Here is a 21,454-nt window from a genome sequence, read left to right on the forward strand (position 1 = left end):
TGGTTGGCACCAAAGATCTCGATCTTGGTCTCATCAGACCAGAGAACCTTGAACCATTCTGTCTCAGAGTCCTCCAAGTGATCATGAGCAAACTGTAGACGAGCCTTGACATGACGCTTTGAAAGTAAAGGTACCTTACGGGCTCGTCTGGAACGGAGACCATTGCGGTGGAGTACGTTACTTATGGTATTGACTGAAACCAATGTCCCCACTGCCATGAGATCTTCCCGCAGCTCCTTCCTTTTGTCCTTGGGTTAGCCTTGACTCTTCGGACAAGCCTGGCCTCGGCACGGGTGGAAACATTCAAAGGCTGTCCAGGCCGTGGAAGGCTAACAGTAGTTCCATAAGCCTTCCACTTCCGGATGATGCTCCCAACAGTGGAGACAGGTTGGCCCAACTCCTTGGAAAGGGTTTTGTACCCCTTGCCAGCCTTGTGACCCTCCACGATCTTGTCTCTGATGGCCTTGGAATGCTCCTTTGTCTTTCTCATGTTGACCATGTATGAGTGCTGTTCACAAGTTTGGGGAGGGTCTTAAATAGTCAGAAAAGGCTGGAAAAAGAGATAATTAATCCAAACATGTGAAGCTCATTGTTCTTTGTGTCTGAACTACTTCTTAATACTTTAGGGGAACCAAACAGAATTCTGGTGGTTTGAGGGGTTGAATAATAAATGACCCTCTGAATAAACTTTTCACAATTTAAAAAAAAAATTAAACAAAGAAATAACATTCTTTTTTGCTGCAGTGCATTTCACACTTCCAGGCTGATCTACAGTCCAAATGTCACAATGCCAAGTTAATTCCGAATGTGTAAACCTGCTAAATCTGAAGGGGGTTGAATACTACTTGTAGGCACTGTATATACCTTCTGTATCAATTCCTCAGAGTTTTCTAGATCTGTCATTCATTCGTCTCTCAGTGGATAAAAATCAGACCATGGCCATGTGATGGACACACAGATACACAGCTTGTTATAGTCACAGGCCAGTAATCTGACATCTGCCTGGTAACCTTTGTGTGTCCATCATATGTCCATGGTCTGATTTTTAGCCACTGGAAGTAAGCAGAGTGAATGACAGCATGCAGACATCTAGAAAACTGTGAGGAATTGATACAGAAAGTAAATTGGAAAATTGAAAAACTTTTCACTATAAAAAAGTAACATTTGTCTTTCAATATTGGTCTACAAGTGGACAACCCCTTTAATCTATTGGATTGGGGATAACTGCTATTTCTAGGGGGAATGGGGGCAACCACTGGAACCAACACCAGTTATGAGAAAGGGCTCCCAAGTTCCCCATTTGAATGGACTGGTGGTCAGAAATGTGGGCTGCTGCTCTTTGGTATGGGTGGAGGTACCTGAGAGAGGATAGCTTTATGGTAAACTAGAGTCCCCTATAACAGCCAGACCACACTAAATGGTAACTGTAGGGTGAGAAAAACTGGAGCATGAGAGGCCGTGTAAGCGGGGACATGTAAGGGCCTATGCTTAAGTGGTGATTGGTAAAAACACCATCTTGTGAATATCCTATTGCTGTTTAATAATAATATTAAAAAATAGACCTCCATTTCTCTATACCATTGAGTGCAGAATACATACGTATCAGTTATTACAGTGCAAGATATGTTTGCCTATTGAAATGGTAACTCTCTTGAGGTAAAGCGGAGCTACATGTACTGTGTGCTAGGCAACAATCTAATGATGTCACTTCTATTCTGAATGTACCTGGTATTGATGAATAAGAATTACCATAAGATATAGATACATAATATCTAGTGTGTGAATGGAGTGGCCTGGTCCCACAGTACAGCTACATGTAAATATTACCTGACACTTACAAATTCCTAAAATGCCCCCAACATAAACTTATTTTCCAATATTGGTTTGCTGCCTAGGCCTTGTCTCTGATTGTTTCTATCCTGAGGTCCTGTCAGTAGCCTGCTGTCTGGCTCTTGCCTGCAACTAGGGCCCTCTTAGATTGGGTCTCCCTGGAGGCAATGCTGTGTGATAGTGTCTTTATGAAATACATTGTGTGCTGTGCCATTCCAGGCTGAGCTAGGGAACCACCAGGGGATTCACCTGTGTGCTAGTATGAGCTTGATAATATGTATATCCCTCATGAAAAGTTGCAGTAGGAAGAAGGTGAATAATGGTGGTTTTGACATGTAATTTTCCAATTTGCAGAGGCTGGTTTGTATCACTCTGTGTAGTCCACAAACTAAATACATTATCATCATGATGATGATAATGAAACATCTTCACCATCAGGGCTACAAAAGGTATCCTTAGGCTCCTAAGACTAAATATTGAGGATCCAGAGGTACCCAAGTGAGATATAGATATATTTTAGCCTAGGGTCTAATAAAAACAACTTGTTCTACATCCCTTATCTACTTTCTGTGAAATGAAGCCAAAATCTGGACTGCAACTACACCCATGATTTACTGGGGCTGTGGAGTCAATTGGCTAAACCTCAGACTCCTCTCTTTCTGCAAACTGCCCAACTCTACTTCTTCATACATAGCCATGGTCAGTCAGACGCAGTAAAGCTCCTTTATCTCATTAAAAAGCCAGTGATTGACTTTATATAGAAGTAAATATGCAACAACTGTACATTTAATTCTACAATCTCGATAACTGTGTAGAATTAAATTACAAATGATTCATATTTTAATTTGAAAGCTGGAGTCTAATTTTTTTTTTTTTTTTTCCCCTCAAGTCCACTAAAACTTGCCGTGACCACCGATTTCACAACTCTGACTCCACGGTCTTGATTTACACATCTATTAGCTACAGTGCAAAGTCACTAGGAGGGGAAGCTGTGGGTCTTGACAAGACCATATTTAGTTCCATAAACTGCTATAGGAGACATAAATTTGCTGGCTATAGATAAATAAAAGGGTCTGTCCCATTAAGGAAGCTAATCCCCTATCCTGAGGATCCACAGACTGACTGTTCTACTAACAAGGAGGAGGCATTGGGACTTTTAGGACCCGGTGGTTGGACCTTCCAGCGATCCGATACTTACTGCCTATCCTGTGGATGGTGAATAAATATCTTTAAGGGTACAATCCATTTAACCGTTGTTGATCAGTCAACAACTTGGCATGCTGTAAAATGGCAAGCTACATGACACACTTGTTATAGATCCGGGCTGAGTTCTGGCTTCCAGGGAAGATCTTGCACTGACATATGAACATTGTAGGTCTCCACTGTACCCAGATGTCCATGTCTGAATATCATTATTATAGGCCAATTTATATAGACATGCAGATGGGAATTGACTTCACAGAGACATTGGTGGTCTGGAAAGGTAAGTATCACTTACTTAGAAATTTTACAGTACTCTAGAGCATACAGTAAATAATTTGTAGGGGCTGGACATTCCCTTTAAAACATTTATAACCAAGTGGAACTTAAGGTCAGGTTTATTTTCTTAGTGGGGTAATTATTACAATTTACTGTTTATTCAGCCAGCAGGCTCAATATCATATTATCCACTGTTGAGATCTAATTTATTCTAGTGTAACCATAAGCACAAGGATGAAACTAAGTACTGCTGTTATGAACTTGGAAAAATTAAGGATAGAGAATAATTGTCTGATGACTGGGGGTTCAACTGCCAGGTCTCCCAGTGATCAGGACAACAGGGCTCTGAATGTCCCCCAAAAGCTTCCTTGTTATTGGAGTGTCAGTGTGATTTTGTGACTTGTACTCCATTCACTGCTATGTGGGTGCTGCCAAAGATTGCGTCCTAGCAGACCCATAGAAGTGATTGGAGCACCACAAAAGTGTACTGGCACTTCATTCACAAGGAGGCTTTAAGGGGGACCTTTAGTCCCCGCCCATTCTTCCAATGGTTTGGACCCCCAGCGATCAGACACTTATCCCCTGTCCTGTGGATACGAGATAAATGTCCTTAAAGGGGTTCTATCATTGGGAAAACTCATTTTTAACTAAGCATAGCCTTTAGAAAGGCTATTCCAGACATACCTTTAATTTGTTCATCCTCCCAGCCGTTTTTGAATTAGCCCCCTTTTATTGATATGCTAATTATCCACCTTAGCATTGGAAGTTCACTGAGCACTGTGTGATATGTGTACACATGGGAATGTGAGAGCAGGGAGCCTGCTGCTGCTGATGATGACGACTCATCATCCTCCCTGCTCTCATCTCCCCCTGTGTACACACAGCAGACAGTGCTCAGTAGCTTCCAGAGTGCACCTTGCTGACTAATTAGCATATCAATAAAAGCAGGATAATTCAATAACAGCTGGGAAGCTTAACAAATTAAAGATGTTTGAAATGGCCTTTCTAAAGCCTATGCAAATGTATGCTTAGTTAAAAATTAGTTTTCCCAATAATAGAATCCCTGTTTATATGGGTTTTTTTTCTATTAGTGTTTTGTTACACTTATTGTATACAATGATTATTAAAACATTTTCAAATTTTTCTCTTGCAGTAGTATTTTACCTTTGAGTAGCAATCCCCAGCTTCAGTGCTGCAGGCACCTCATTCCCGGGCCTCTGTGGTGCTCCTGATGCCCCTCACCCACTGTCGAAGATCCCCGGTGGGCGAGGGGACAGCAGGGATCCTGCACTCCCAGCTGTGATTTATAAGGTAAGATTATCTCTTTTAATATTATTGGTGTGTGGGGGATCCTTAACATACCTTGGTTACGGTTTGACTTGATGATGCAGTAATGTTCAGCCACTTGAGAGCAGTTTTATAAACACACAAATATGCTGACACACAATGTCTATTATGAGATTTTTTTACAGTCTCTGATGTTCTTTATTATTAATACAAGAAAAAAAAAATCTCTCCAGCACTTTGTGTCCTCTGAAAAGGCTTCCTGCCAAAGAAAACTTCAAACTATAAAACCTTGCTTTCTTTGGTGGTGCAACACCTTGTCTGCTGTATTGGAAAAGTGCCAGTCAGTTTTGTGTGTCCCTAAGGATGCACTTGTCACATTCTTGGTTAGGGCTGGGCATTTAATCAAAAATAACCAAAACCTAATGTCAACCAATGTATCCAATGTGATTCAGTGCACTTGTGTTATTTTGGTTCGGTTATTACAGTATTAGTGAGGTTCTTTTCTTACAACCGAATATGTCTAAATCGAAACTGCTGCTATTATACTCTGGGGTCACTTCAGACCCCAGAGTATAATTGGCATAGGCCTAGGGCAGATGAACAAACATGAAAAAAAGTAATATGTATAGAAAACAAACATTAGGTGGCACTGCTATGATCTTTCTGTATTTACCAATACACTCAAATGCAAATTATGAGTAGAGATGAGCGAATATACTCGATCGAATACCTCGGCCGCATAACTCCCGGCGGCAGGAAAGATGGGAGGGGCAGTAAAAATTTGATGCCCCGGGAGTGTTTTTGCACCAGGAGCTATGCGGCCGAGTTATTTGATCGAGTATATTCTCTCAATTCTAATTATGAACATCAGGATTGCAGCAAACCATGAAATCTCTCAGTATAGTAGTACTCACACCCTATAGATATAGCACATTTAAAAATAGAAAGCAGAAAAAATAAGGGGGCACTCACTAGAGCATTGTTTTTATTTATTTTGAAAATAACGCTCTGGTGAGTTCCCCGTTATTTTTCTACTTTCTATTTTTAAACATGAAAAACAGTGTTACTCACCTCTTCTGGGTTCCAGCACAACTCCCTGTGCTCTATGGGTCTTCTGTTTCACTTTGGGGCCCACAGAGGCCCAATCACAGGCCTCAGATTTCCCAGAAGTTGATCAGAAGACCCATAGAGCACAGGGAGTTGTGTTGGAGCCCAGGAGAGGGTCAAATGGGTCATGCGGCAAGGCAACGCTTGCATTTATGCATCATTATGCCATAAGATCACTGAGTCGCAATAACAGGCTTCAGTGGTCCCTGATGCAAGTCAGAAGACACAGACAGCAGGCAGTCGCACCAGAGTCCATGAGAGGTAAGTAACGCTGTTTTTTATGTTTGATCACCTCCACGGGGCCTTCGTTTATTATGCTGTTAGAGTCTGAGGAGACCCCAGAGTATAATAGCAGTTTCAGATCATCTTTTTTTCATTCAGGACGAAATTACTGGGCATACCTTGTGAGGGGTGTTGTTTACAAAAGAGCGTGATCTAAATCGCCATTATTATTATGATTAATGCACTTCTCTACTCCATTCACTTCAGTGGAAGTGCTGGAAATATCTAAGTGCTGTACTTCATCTATTGCCAGTGCTCCCATTGAAGTGAATGGAGCAGAAATGCACATTCTGTGTCCACTGCTACATTCACAACAGCGGTAAAACACCCCACCTCCACTAATACTGAGCTACAGTCCGTGACTGGTACTGTGGCCCATGCAATGTTGTGACACTTAATATCTTTGCGTCATGACACAATGTGACCCTTAAGGAATAATAATAATAGGCCTCAGCAGTTCCTAACATCATTCAGGAGACCTGAGGAGGATGAAGACCAGAACCCATGGATGGTAAGTAACACAATTTTTTTTTTTTTGTTTTTTGTTTGCGCACCTCCCATGGGCCTCCACTAATTATACTCTGGGGTCTGAATTCTGGTTTGGATACTTATGGTGTGAGCCAAACTGTAAGTACAAGCTTGCAAATACTGTAATAACTGAACAGAGTTCACCCTTTGCATACAATATCACATTGTCATCCAGATTGACTGTTTTGGTTAATTCTGATTAAATGCCTAGCCCTAGCTCTATCTCAGTATTGGCTTATAATGATAGTGTGTTTGGAGGACTGTTATAAAAATATCAATTTTATCTGCAATGTTACACAACAACTTTAGGTTATAAATATATGTATTTGATATTATAAAGAGGGACCATCCTAGGGTTTGCAAGGCTATGTGCCATGTATTTCAAGTGAATGCAAATTTATCTGGTGTCACTGTCAATTTGTAGAAGACCAGCTCAGTAGCATGACATTCTGCATAGGGTGAAATCTGTGCCTTAGTCTAAGATTTCTGGCATATATGCTTTGCATTTTCTGTGATGGAAAATCCTCAGTGTATCCTTTTGAGCACATCCTGGGACTCAATCCAAGTGTGGCAGTTTTGACACTGCATTGTCACATTTTACTGCAATTATCTGAAAAACATGGCATAATTGCAAATCGTGGATTCCCCCCAAGATGTATTTGTTCCCTCTCTGCTAGTTTTTACACATTTCTGCAGCCCGTTGCACTGTATATATTCTTACTGTTTTGGTATGATTGTATTGGGACTCCCAGTTGTCTGCAAGTCCTTAAAATAGTACACAATGATGTTACAGTGTTCTTACATCATCTCTTTGTATCCTGCTAATTCTTGGCACATAGTAGTCGGCAGTTATTGGCTCACATATATAGTACAGTGGTTCTCATATATAATATGAAATTGTATATACATATTTCACATGACAGAGTTTGATAACATCATAGCCCATGTAAGCATAGTGCAGACTTCCAGTTTTTCACTTGTTTTGTCTGTGGCTTGACACAGGACGAGAAGCTTACGGTTTCTCAGGATCTCCCGGGGAATGATGGGAAGCCCCACCTCGTCCATTTCCAATATAAGGTCACTGAGGTGAAACATTCCTCATGGAAGGCCATGCTGTCAAATCAGAGCCTCTTCGTGGAAATACCCGAGGGCATCTTAGCTGATGGGAGCAAAGAGGGGTATGCAACAATTCATCTCTTATTTTTTTTTAAATAATGAATGATATTTTTATTTGCAATTTGTTTACAAAAGTCATACACAAAGACCTAAGAACACAAGCTCTTACCTCTTATTTACAGAGGTGTTGATGAATCAGAATAATAGAATGTGTGTTCTTCATCTAAGGAGTTAAGCCCTAAGAATATTAGTATTCCTAATTAATATTCCTTTATGCATTGGATAGAACGTAAATAGCTGATCATTGGGGTCTCACCTCTGAGAATCTGGAGGGTGTTTTTGCTCATTGTGAATTCAGCCTGACTTCAGCCAGACTGAACGTAGGTGTGCCCATGAAGACTGGATGCATCCTTGATGAAGTACAGCACTTGGCTATCTCCCACAATCCTATTGGAGTGAACGGGAGTTCATATGTATCCCATCCTGCACTGGCACATTGACAATCAGCCTGGTTGGGGTCAGGCTCAATTCACAATGGGGGGGAAACACCCCACATTCTCAAGATCTCTGAAGGTGTCAGCAGTCAGACCCCTGCCGATCAGCTTTTTACTATGGATAGAAGAAAAATATTTTTGGTGGCTTGGGAGGCAAAACATACGAGTTTTACTTCCTTGTGTCTCTGCAGTGCCCAGCACTGTGGAAGTAGAATACTCTGTAATATTGTGATCTAGCATGCTGCAGTGTTGTTTCTTTTGCATTAAATAGACATATGTAGGCACAAACTAACATTATGCATTTCTTGCTGTGTTGTATTAGACATTATTCAGATATCTTTTATCATCTGTGGTGCTTTAACAAATAGTGAATTTAAAAAAAAAAAAAAAAAAACCTGTACATTGGCATGTACATGGCCAGGAAAAATTAACCAGAATTGTCATTGTGAAGTCTTCAATTCTAGTCCATCAGACTAGGTTCAAAATATCATACTTGTGTATTTTCATTTAAGTTACAAATATGGTAATATAAAGGATAATATAGATAAATATAGGGGAAATGCAAGTTTTTTTTATTCTTTTTTGTGATTTGATATAGCTATTTAACCAGACATATTCTTGACAAATTATTCCCAGACTTTCATTTATAAAACAAGGCAAATACTGACTATAAAGGTCATTGTTTACGATCCCACATTCAGCTCAAAAACAGCCGTAAAGCGCAAATGTACAGAATTTTTTAATATTGGCATACAAATGCTTCCGGCCTTCTAGCCCCATTGCTCACTGCACTCACTTACTCACTTTGACCGCTTTCTTTATTAATTTTTGTGACCAGCAGCTTTTCATTAGAAGTACAAGTAGGCAGGCATAGAGATATAAAACAGGGAAGGATTACGGAAAACAATTGTCCTGAACATTATAAAACCTTGAACAGTGGTTCTCGTGTCGCATTAGAGATAACATTCACTCTTTATACGACCCCAAGATGGTATAGTTCTGTATTATTTCTAGAGATATCACTAGTTGAAAACAGTTGAGATTGGCACCAGACAGTTGCATATGAATATTTTTTTTTTATACCTAATATGCTATGGACTCTAAAACTCTCCAATGTCAAGTGGGTGATATCCGGCAGTAGGCAAGGGGTGTGATCCATCTCTGATTCCTGCCTCTCTGCCTATTCCTTCATGAACATTAAAGTCTAGTTTGCACATCAGGCCCAAAACTAACTGCACTGATTGCTCGGGAATGGTGGGTAATAGAGAAAAAATTGTAACGGTCATGGAGACGTTTATTAAAATATGACTGCATTTGGTAGAAGGTCTCTTTTAAGCAGCACAGGACAGTAAGCTGGAACATAAAAGTACGTAGTGTCATCTTCTAGGGATTGATTATGTCGGTCAGTATGATCGTTTCTCCATCATGGCATTGTTTTAGATTTTATTAAGCTTATTTATTTTGCTACTGATATACTTATTCTGGCTGTTAATAGGTTGCTGGCTCTACTTGAGTTTGCAGAAGAAAAGATGAAAGTTAGATATGTCTTTATCTGCTTCAGAAAGAGTCGTGAAGACAGAGGTATGTAACTGGGGATAAGTGATCGCTGGGAGTTTTGCCATTGAATCCCCAGCGATCATGAGCATTGGGGTCACAAAGTCCTCTGTGAATTTAGCACTTGTGCACATAGTGTCTCAGGCTGACAGAGTGCTGTACGGAGCCATTTATGTCAGCCTCCTAGACATGAATGAAGCAGTGATCGTGACTTTGCACTAGCACTAGTCACACAAGGGACTTGAGGCACTTCTGTCCTCTCACTCTCTGAAAATTACTCATTCTATATCGTCTGAATAGGGGATACGTTGTGTAAGGGAGCGATCACACTACCGTCGGTGTCCGACAGGTAGTGTCCGCTCAAAATCTGTCACGGACACTAGCTGTGTCCGTGACACCTGTCATTTATTTAAATGGGCATTGGGTGCGTTCTTTTGCACTCCGTGCCCGTCCTTCCTTGTCCGCAAGTGAAGATGTCCGACTTCTCAAGCGGACAGAAAAACCCAACATGCAGGGTTCTTCTGTCCGCTTGAGAAGTCGGACATCTTCACTTGCGGACAGGGAAGGACGGGCACGGAGTGCAAAAGAACGCACCCAATGCCCATTTAAATAAATGACAGGTGTCACGGACACAGCTAGTGTCCGTGACAGATTTTGAGCGGACACTAGGAGCGGACACTACCTGTCGGACACCGACGGTAGTGTGAATGCCCCCTTAGTGTGAAAACTTTAGAGCTGGCAATAGAAACATTGTTACTTTTATGGTACTAAATAATCCATTTCATCAGCCAACAGATGAGAAAATACATGTTCAGCAATAGAGAAGACTTTCCATTTGTTTAGCGTATGATCCATATTGCTTCACATATCTTACATTGTCAATCCCTTTACTAGAGAATAACAGGACACCTCCTATCTGCCTAGTGGTAGTATTAAAGAGTTTGTTTATAATTCTTACTTTTCCCTTGTCACCTGTGAATTAAGTTCTAAGATCTAAATGTACACCTTCTTAATCAGACAATCCTTTGGCATGGCATGACCTGGTTATGGGCATTGCAATTAATTGACAAGGCTTCTATAAATACCGAAAGGATTAGATGGCTTACCTCAGAAAGTAAATCTTTGTAATTTGACAAAAGCATGAGCAGGTTTATCTGGACACATAGGGGTCAGAATCTGCTTTTGTGCTGCCAAGCTTCAAGGAATATTCAAGAGGTTAAAAAGTCACTTATCAAAAAATAAGTATGTATGTTTTAACAAGTTTATTTTCACATCTTTTTTTTTTTTTTTTTACCACATCACTACCTTTTAATCTAGATACATTGGCTAAAATTACCCCCCCTTTTAATACGTGGATTCAGCAAATCTCAGTATTGCAATGCACCTTTGAGAAACTGTAAATGAGATCTCTTTCCAAGGAAAAAAGAAAGCTGTCCTTCTAGTGTCACCGGTTGGAAGGTTACAATCGTATTACTCAATGTTTGACCCTCTAAACAGGCCTTGGAACTGACCTTGACGTACAGGATTTTTACAGATGCACTAAAGACACAACTTTCTCTTTTTCTGGCTTGTGTGAATACATACACCTTTATCATGCTGTACATAAAGAGAAACCATATCCCCCAGATCCAGGGCTGTTTTTTTTTTTTTTTTTTTTTTTTTTTTTATATTTAATTGATGGTCATTATGTTTTTCCATTTATTTTTTTTCTTCTAACTTTTGTGTTTTGTTTATTTTTTTTTCTTTATAGGTCCACTCCTCAAGACATTCAGTTTCCTGGGATTTGAGATTGTGCGTCCTGGGCACCCCTGTGTTCCTGCACGCCCAGAAGTTCTGTTTATGGTGTATACTCTTGACCAGAGCTCATCTGATGAGGAATGATATAAAGAGGACATGTAGTTCTTGTAGCTCAGTTTTGTTTTTGAGTTTTTTTTGTTTTCCTTGTATGTATCCAAGTAGCTGTTGCGAATTTCTCGCATTTTTTTCCCTGAGCATGGGAGGACAAATGCGCATGGTCATGCGATGGACTGATATATTTGGCCTTTCTTTCAGTTTTATGAATAAGATTTGTTGTTGACTTTCTCTGCAATTTTTGTTCAAAAGCATCAACTTCAAGCACCTTGCAGTCTGTGATCACAAATATGTACTCAGAATGTAGTTGAAGCTGCATATGAAAAGTAGTTATCTTAAATACCAACCTCTTATGGGTGTCGTCTTCTTTTTCAAGAATGAATGGTGTTTATATACATTAGCTGAATGCTCCTTTGTCTGACTACTATCTCTCCTAAATGGTTTTGTCAAAAGTGTATGTCTGTTCCATTGTGAATGGGAGTGTAAGCAGCAGTCGGACTCCTCTGTCAGTGGGTGAGCTCTCTAGGGAATGAATGAAATGGCATGTTTAAAATTATAGGACTTCAGGTCACTTCCTGAATGTCTACACAATAGATTGTTGAATGGCCCTTCTGAAATCAGGGGGTTTGGACAACTTTCGTCTGTATGACCAAGTTAAAAGGGTTGGTTTATCAATTGATAACTTCTCCTTGTGATGGATCAGCAGTTGGAAGAAAGGTGGGTATCCAAAATCCAAGACCCTCGATGATGAGCTGTTTGAAGAGTGAGCACTGTGACCTTTTGGCAGAAAAAAAAGCACTAAGGCATACATTGTATAGATAGTCTGTGCTTGGTTTTGTAACTCCAACCCATTTATACGAATGGGACCAAGTTGTGAACAGACTGTGACTGAAGTTCAGTGAACTTCAAACAGCTGATCAGTGGGGGACCACATCTCAGACTCCCGATGACCAATCCTAAGAGTAGGTGGTGCAATTTAAAATGTTCAAATGAAAACATATGTATTTTGCAAAATATTCAAAAACTTACATTTGCTGTTTTGGTCAACATTCATCCAAAAATGTTAATAAAAATTAGTACCCACAAAGAAAGACCTCTCACCCTACAAAAACGGCTCTCTTCCATCCTGCGCAGACACTGGCTAGGCTGACTAGAAGTTAAATGGTGATAACGTATTGGCAAAAATGTATATGTATAAAAAAAAAAAAAAAAAAAATTGTGGAAAACCTCTTTAACTACCCTACGACTAAACCTTTTCTGACCAGACAACTTTTACAGTTTTTGCAGATTTGGTATTTAAACTGCCTTAATCATTTTAAAATTTATTTACCGTATATACTCGAGTATAAGCCGACCTGAATATAAGCCGAGGCCCCTAATTTTACCACAAAAAACTGGGAAAACTTTTTGACCCGAGTATAAGCCTAGGGGGAAAAATGCAGCAGCTACTGGAAAATTTCAAAAATTAAAATTGGAATTAAGCCTGGCTGAATATAGGGTATTTTTTTATTTTTTAAATATTTTTTTTTTTTTTTAATTGCACTATTTTATGGGAGATTCTATACATTGATATTGTGGCTGGTCATAGACCCCCCAGCCCCCCTCCTAAAAAAAAAAAAAAAAAAAAAAAAAAAATATTTGCTGACTCGAGTATAAGCCGAGGGGGACTTTTTCAGCACAAAAACTGGGCTGAAAAATTCGGCTTATACTCGAGTATATACGGTATTTTTTTTTTTTTGTAATTTTGTGGGGTTTTTTTTTTTGTTTTTTTTTGGAGACACTTGTGGCTATTTAATGATTTACATCTTTGGGATTTTGTTTGTTAAAAAAAAATGTTCATTTTAAAAGTTACACGTTAACAACAAAATAATAGTGACAAATATTCTTTCTTGTGTTTTGGTTGATTTGATATGTAGAGGATTTTTTTTGTTGCTTGCTTTGGATTCATTTTATTTCTGCTTTTGTATGCGTTTTTTGTTGTTGTTGCATAAAAGACCCCTTTTGCTGTGGGGGAAAAAACATGGTGGAAACGCCAAGTTTTTTTTCCCCATACTGTTTTTCATTGCATTTTCTCAGTTTTCCTCTACAGACTTTCTGCCCCTACTAGATCTTTATGGAAACCGCCAATATTTCAGTAGGTATAATTTGACATATTGTGATTTTTAAAAATCCAGCTTTTCCTCTGCAGGTTTTTTTTTCTTCTGCAGTATGTGGATGGAATTAGCCAGAATACCTTTCACTTTGCAATTTCTTTGTTCCAGTGTTTCTGCTACAGGCAACAACGCTGCATTTTTGCAACGTAGGGCTTCAGCCTTACATGGGGAAACAACATTCTGTGGCAACAATAACTACTGTCAGAAATGTTAGGGTTTATTCACATGTAGGAATTTGGCAAGGATTCTGACGTGAAATTTGCATCAGAATCCACGTGCAAAAATAAGCCTCCCATTGATTTCAATGGGTTCCGCATGGAAAAAGGAACCCATTGAAGTCAATAGGAGGCTTTATTTACACGTGGATTCTGACGCAAGTTTTCACCTCAGAATCAGCGCCAAATTACTCCGTGTGAATGCCCCCTAATAGGTCTGATTAAGCCCCAGCACTTCTGCTTACATCGAGAGACTCGTCTGGTTCAGAAGCAGCTGTGGCATGACTCTGGCGCTGTTCACTTCTCAGCACTGTGTGTCATGTAAGGAAGAAACAGTAAGGGTCCATTCACACAGAGTTTTTTGGCGAGGAAAAAATCTGCTTCAGGAATTAGGAAATTTGCCAATTCCACGTGGATTTTATGCCTCCCATTGATGGTGTTGGTTTTTGCAGGCGGAATCCGCCTGAAGGAAGCTTTTTTTTTCCGCTAGCCGAAAAAAAAAAAAAAAACTAGCAAAATCCATACAGCTCTACAGGGAGGCATTTTGTCCATGTGGATCCTGACACTGATTCTGCGCCAAAATCCTTGCCAAATAACTCCGTGTGAATGGACCCTAAGGGTGCATTCACACTACGGAACGCCAGCGTGTATAACAGCCGTACACACCGGCGTTACAGCAGGGCTGCCGGACACTTCCCATTCATTTCTATGGGAGCCGGCATGCGAGCGCTCCCCATAGAAATGAATGGAAAAAAGCAGTCCATTCATTTCTATGGGGAGCGCTCGCATGCCGGCTCCCATAGAAATGAATGGGAAGTGTCCGGCAGCCCTGCTGTAACGCCGATGTGTACGGCTGTGATACACGCTGGCGTTCCGTAGTGTGAATGCACCCTAACAAGAAAATTCTGCCTTCTCCCCAGGGTCTCTGGCTGTTTCTGACAGCTAGAGACCCAATCTGTTTCTGCTAAATTGTAGGAAAGTTAATAGTAGCAATGCTGAAAGATGTTGCTGCAAAGTAAGGAGCGGTACCGTCTGCCATCTGAACACAATAGACAGTCCTAAAAAGATTAATGGCTGCACTGTTTTACAGGTTTACCTTTTGAAGACTGCAGTCAGTTTTCAGAATTGATTGACAAACAGCTTTTAGGCTAAGGCCCCATTTTGCTTTTTTTTTTTTTTTTTCAGTAAAAAAAAATTAAAGATCTTAACCTATCTACTCTACATAAAGGAGGTACATTTTAAGATTTTATTAGACGGGTTGTCCATGGAAGAAGCCTTATTGTTCAGAGTTCCAGGATTTTTGATGCTGTACCTGAGGGTTCTGATACCAGGTTATGTGATCAGAACCAGCAGCTGCCCACTGGGTCACTTCGCCTCCTCCCTCTCTTAGGCCGGGTTCACATGGGGTTTTTTGGACCAGAATTTGAGGCGAAATCCGCGTCAAAATCCAGCTAAAAAAAAAAAAACTCCCGTTGAATTAAGTTCAAAAAGCGACCTGCCCTTTTTTTGCCGCGGAATCCACCGCAGAGTCTGTGGCGCGAACACTCCCTCCCTGCTAGGCCCATTCATTTGGGCCTAATCTGGAGCGGAATGGCACGACTGGTTGCCGGTGCAGTACACCGGCATCCAGTCATGGCTAGCTGTTTTTTGGACCGGATTCTGAGGCAGCCTCTGCCTCAAAATCTCATCCAAAAAAACCTTTGTGAACCCGGCCTTACCGGTTTCACAAGTACTTGCTAGTAAAACCAATCCCCACAGCACAGATAATTACATGTGAAAATGGGAGGAAGTGGAGCAACCAGGAGACTGGGTGCTAGCTCCAGTCATGTGACCCAGAGTTGGAACCAGCCCAGAACCTCCTGGTATCAAATAAAATAAATAAAAATTCACAAGTGGTTTTGTTTTTAGTGTCAAATTGCACTTCATTTTAATTGAAAACTTTGATCAACATTTTTTGCATTTATTTTATTAAAAAAATTATTTTGCTGCTTTTCAGACACTCTGCTGTATATTGGCATTATCTTTTAATTGTCCTTCAGTTTATTTTGAGTTAATTTAAGTTCACATGGCAGATTTTGGTCCAGAATTTAGTGCGGATTTCGTGTCAAATTCCAGATTAAAATACTGCCTCCCATTGATTTCAATGGGAGCCAGGCATTTTGCTTTTCCACGAGCAGGTTTGTTCCACTCGCGCAAAAAAAAAAGAAGCGATTTGCCTTATGTTCCACAGCGGAATCAGCTGCAGGAGACCGCTGCACGTCACTCCCTCTGGACTAGGCCCTTTCATTTGGGCCTAATCTGGAGCGGAATTACACAACTGAATGCCGTTGCACTGTATGAACTGCAACGGCATCCAGTCACAGATTGAGGTTTTTTGGTTCAGAATCTGAGGCAGCATCCCACCTCAAATTTCCATCTAAAATCCACCATGTGAACTTAGCCTTACAAGTGTAGGGGGTTTTTTTTATTTTTATTTTTTTTTTTCAAAATTTGTTAGGGACCACTTCAGTTCTGATGGGGATTTTAAGGCTAAGGCCCCATATAGTAGGCCTCAGTGAAAAAGTGCTGTGGGAAAACAGAAATGCATCACGGTTTTTCCTGAAATGCTCTTCACAGAAAGTCCACAGAAGTTTCCGCTGCAGACTGGAGATCTCATGAGCCTTGCTTGCATATGTTTATTATATACACACACACCACTTGAAGCATACTATATCTGACTCAATACATTGGACTATACACTGATCTAGAGCAGTGGTATTCTTCACACATTTTGGTCTGACATAAATCACAGTTAAACACCATGTGGTACTAAATCAGTCCTGTCCTGTCCCATTCCAGGCCCAAAGATACCGTTTTCTATGTTTTGTCTATCCACTGTACAATTATTATTTTTATTTTTTTTAAAGTTACTAAAAGTGAAGTTTTATGTATTTTCTTCAATTATCTTGCACACTATCCTGTTTTGGGATTACGTTACAGAGCCCTTAAAGTTCCAGTAAAGTGGAATTTCCTATGACTTGGTTTTGAAAACTGCCCCCCTCAAAGAATTTATCAAAGGGCGTAATGAGCATTATTTATCCCAGATATGAATGCACAGCGGATGGTGAAAAGTGAGTATGTAAGCTGTGCAGAGTACATTGGGTACCACCATATCCCCTGTCTTCTAACAGACGTGACAACCTGACGGAGCTGGATAAGGGTTTTGTTTTTTTGTGTTTTTTTTTTGTTTTTTTTTTTTGGGTGGGGGGGTGAGATGTGCTTTTTTTTATTGCCACAACCTTGAGCTATAAATGACTTTTTGGTCACTCTTTATTCCATATTTTTTTAAGCAAAATGGCAAATAGTTACTTTTTATTTTATTTCTTTGTAAGCTTAAGTATATAAGCATTTGAAGCACAAAGACTCCTTCAGGAATTTACAAATGAATGACTACAAACACAGCACAGCAGTGGCAAGATGCTAAAAAGGCAGTTACTTTGTAAGGTGATACATTAGTAACATAAGGCAGGGCAATAAAAGTGAGGTTATAGGGGTGAGGGCTTGGGTGTTTAGGGATCTAGTGCCAGTCAGATGGTGGGAGGAGTTGAAGCATGTCCCTACTTGCAGATGACTGTGGGTGAGTTTTTCCCCCGGATTGCACGCTGACCCACTCATTTCTACATGCTGCAAAATATGTCGCAGGTCCTATTCTGTTCAATGTTTGCGGTACGGACTCTCCCATAGAAGCCTTTGGAAGACTAAAAACCATGGATGGAACACAGATGTACTCCATGTGTCAGCCGCATGCTGTCCGTATTTGCAGAACATGAAAAGTAGATACTTTTGCGTATCCACAAACTGATCACACACTGATGACACACTGTCAGTTTTTGAGGACATACAGTACTGATGCTGAACACACCCTGATGACACCGTCCACAATAAAGGAACACTGAACACTAATTTTTGAATCACAGAATACACACGGTTCACTGCAACTAGGCTTAGGCTAGAATCACACTAGCGCTCGGTCGGTTTCTGTTCCCGAACCTGCTTTAAAAATGCATAGAGAAAAATCCTGTTAGGAGGAGTTTTCTCCATTTTTTTTGGGTGGAAACCCAGCGGACCTCAATATGATCTACAGGGTCTGCGGATTTCCACAAGTAAATGATTTTTAAGCAGGTCAGCTTTCCGTTTTTTTCGGGTCTCTAAGTGGATCCAAAGAACGGCACGCTCTACGCTAGTGTGAACCTAGTGTCAGATTAAGTCCTTTTGCCAGTCAAAATCTTATCGTGATCAAATATTTCTCTTTGTCAATCTATTTGAGAACTTTTAAAGTCAAGACTTTTAAGGGTGCATTCAGACTACGTAACGCCGGGCGTGTATGAGAGCCGTACACGCCGGCATTACGGCAGACTGCCGAACACTTCCCATTCACTTCAATGGGAGCGCTCGTAACAGCGGCGTTTACGAGCGCTCCCATTGAAGTGAATGGGAAGTGTTCGGCAGTCTGCCGTAATGCCGGCGTGTACGGCTCTCATACACGCCCGGCGTTACGTAGTCTGAATGCACCCTTAGTCTGAAATACTGTGGTCTAGCCCAGAGAAGTGTTTCCCATGGAGTTATCCGGTGGCCATTTTTTTTCTTCCCATGTAACCTTACCTTTATTGCCCAGCCTTATGTTATAAATGTATCACCTCGGGGCAGCACGGTGGCTCAGTGGTTAGCACTGCAGCCTTTCAGCGCTGGAGTCCTGGGTTCAAATCTGCCAGGAACAACATCTGCAAGAAGTTTCTATGTTCTTCTCGTGTTTGCGTTGATTTCCTCCTTCTACAAAGACATACTGATAGGAGAGCAAAAAAATGTACATTGTGATCCCTATATGGGGCTCACAATCTACATAAATAAAAAAAATTATCACCTCAAGAACTAACTGCCTTTGTGTAGCATCTTGCCAGTGTTATGTTGTGTTCTCAGTCATCATTTGTAAATACCTGAAGAAAGAGCCTCTGTGCTCTGGAATGTAATTTTTCTGATTAGCCAATAAGGGCTGGTTCACACAGAGGAATGTGACACTGAATTTGTCAGGGAGAAAATTTCTGCTTCAGGAATTTGAATCACATTTTGGAAGGTAATTTTGAAAATGTACTTCAAAAATGGCTCCAAAATGTGCCTTGAATTGATTTAGTTGGAAGTTTCAGACACAATCCACTCAACGAGCAGGCTATTTCTTTTTTTTTTTCTGTCAGCTGAAAAACAGCTAGCAGAAAAAAAAATCTGTTTCTGTCTCCCACTGAAATGAATGGGGAGACAGATTTCAGGCAGAATCAGTTTCAAATTCCTGCGCATGAACATAGCCTAAGGGTGCTTTCAGACGGAGGAAATTGGCGCTGATTCTGGCGCGGACCCTGTGTCAGAATTGATGCTGGAAAAAAAAACAAAAAAACACTCCCATTGACTTCAATGGGTTCCATATTCTGCGCTCTCCCCCATTGATTTCTATGGGTTCAGTGCGGAAAACGGAACCCACTGAAGTCAATGGGAGTGGGTTTTTTCAGCGCTGATGCGGGGTCCATGTCAGAATCGGCTCCAACTTCCTCCGTGTGAAAGCACCCTAAGGGTGCATTCACACTACGTTTCCTGAAGCTTATTCTGAACGTAAAACACGTTCAGAATAAGCGGCGTATAAAGCAGCTCCATTCATTTCTATGGGAGCCGGCATGCGAGCGCTCCCCATAGAAATGAATGGGCTGCTTCTTTCACTGCGAGCAGTCCCATTGAAGTGAATGGGAAGTGCCGGCGTGTACGGCTCGGCATGAGCAGAGCTTGCCGTATACGCTGGCACTTCCCATTCACTTCAGTGGGACTGCTCACAGTGAAAGAAGCAGCCCATTCATTTCTATGGGGAGCGCTCGCATGCCGGCTCCCATAGAAATGAATGGAGCTGCTTTATACGCCGCTTATTCTGAACGTGTTTTACGTTCAGAATAAGCTTCAGGAAACGTAGTGTGAATGCACCCTTAGGGTCCATTCACACAGAGTTTTTTTGGCAAGGATTTTGGCGCTGAATCTGTCAGAATCCACGTGGAAAAAACGCCTCCCCATAGTGGGTTTTTTTTTTCCAGAAGCGGATTTTTTCCACTAACTGAAAAAAAAAAAGCTTCCTTCAGGCGGATTCCGCCAGCAAACACCAACGCAGTTAATGGGATGTGGAAAATCCACGTGGAATAACCATGGTCCATACACTGTGCTGAAGGGAAAAAAACATTTCCTAATTCCAGAAGTGGATTTTTTCCTCGCCAAAAAACTCCATGTGAATGAACCCTAAGGGTGCATTCACACTGAGTAAACGCTAGCTTATTTTGTAGAGTAAAAATTACACTTGTAAATTTTGCTATCCCATTGACTTCAATGATATTTTACAGGCGTATTTTTTACTGGCGTATTTTTTACTGGCGTATTTTTTACTGGCGTATTTTTACACTTGTAAAAAAATATCATTGAAGTCAATGGGATAGCAAAATTTACAAGTGTAATTTTACTCTACAAAATAAGCTAGCGTTTACTCAGTGTGAATGCACCCTAAGGGTGCATTCACACTGAGTAAACGCTAGCTTATTTTGTAGAGTAAAATTACACTTGTAAATTTAGCTATCCCATTGACTTCAATGATATTTTTTTACAAGTGTAAAAATACGCCTGTAAAAAATACGCCTGTAAAAAATACGCCTGTAAAAATACGCCTGTAAAATGTCATTGAAGTCAATGGGATAGAAAAATTTACAAGTATAATTTTACTCTACAAAATAAGCTAGCGTTTACTCAGTGTGAATGCACCCTTAGGGTGCATTCACACTGAGTAAACGCTAGCTTATTTTGTAGAGTAAAATTACACTTGTAAATTTTGCTATCCCATTGACTTCAATGATATTTTTTTACAAGTGTAAAAATACGCCTGTAAAAAATACGCCTGTAAAAATACGCCTGTAAAAATACGCCTGTAAAATGTCATTGAAGTCAATGGGATAGCAAAATTTACAAGTGTAATTTTACTTTACAAAATAAGCTAGCGTTTACTCAGTGTGAATGCACCCTTAGGGTGCATTCACACAGAGTTTTGTGGCACTGATTTTGCCACAATAGGGCCTGTTCACACTGAGTAAGCGCGTGTGTCTTTTGGCAAAATACACGTGTAAAAATAAGACGTCAAAATACATGTGTAAAATGTTATTAAAGTCAATTGTAGTCTTATTTTTACATGTGTATTTTGCCAAAATACACATGCATTTACTCAGTGTGAACGGGCCCTAACTCGAGTAAAACATCAGCGCTGAAAAAACAAACTCCAATTGACTTCAATGGGTTCCGTTTTCCACGTGTAAAATGGAAGCCATTGAAGTCAATGGGAGTATTTTTTTTTTTTCAGCGCTGATTTTTTTCTCGAGTTATTGTGCCAAAATCGGTGCCACAAAACTCTGTGTGAATGCATCCTAAGGGCTAGTTCACACGGGGCAAAACGGTCAGGATTTCCACACAGAATCCGCGTTAAAATCCTGCCGTCTCCCATTGAAATCAATGG

At 40.5% G+C, this 21,454-nt stretch overlaps 1 protein-coding gene across 1 annotated transcript; it reads left to right on the forward strand.

Annotated features, from left to right (window-relative positions):
• Positions 1-2,235: 2,235 nt before the first annotated feature.
• Positions 2,236-11,874, forward strand: OAZ2 (ornithine decarboxylase antizyme 2). Its single transcript, XM_075273342.1, is given in 6 exon segments — positions 2,236-2,279; positions 4,463-4,538; positions 4,540-4,620; positions 7,516-7,691; positions 9,619-9,704; positions 11,428-11,874. Coding segments are annotated over 6 exon segments (594 nt in total). The 3' UTR covers positions 11,559-11,874.
• Positions 11,875-21,454: the final 9,580 nt, after the last annotated feature.

Source organism: Leptodactylus fuscus, chromosome 5 (genome assembly GCF_031893055.1).
Source record: "Leptodactylus fuscus isolate aLepFus1 chromosome 5, aLepFus1.hap2, whole genome shotgun sequence".
NCBI lineage: Eukaryota > Metazoa > Chordata > Amphibia > Anura > Leptodactylidae > Leptodactylus > Leptodactylus fuscus.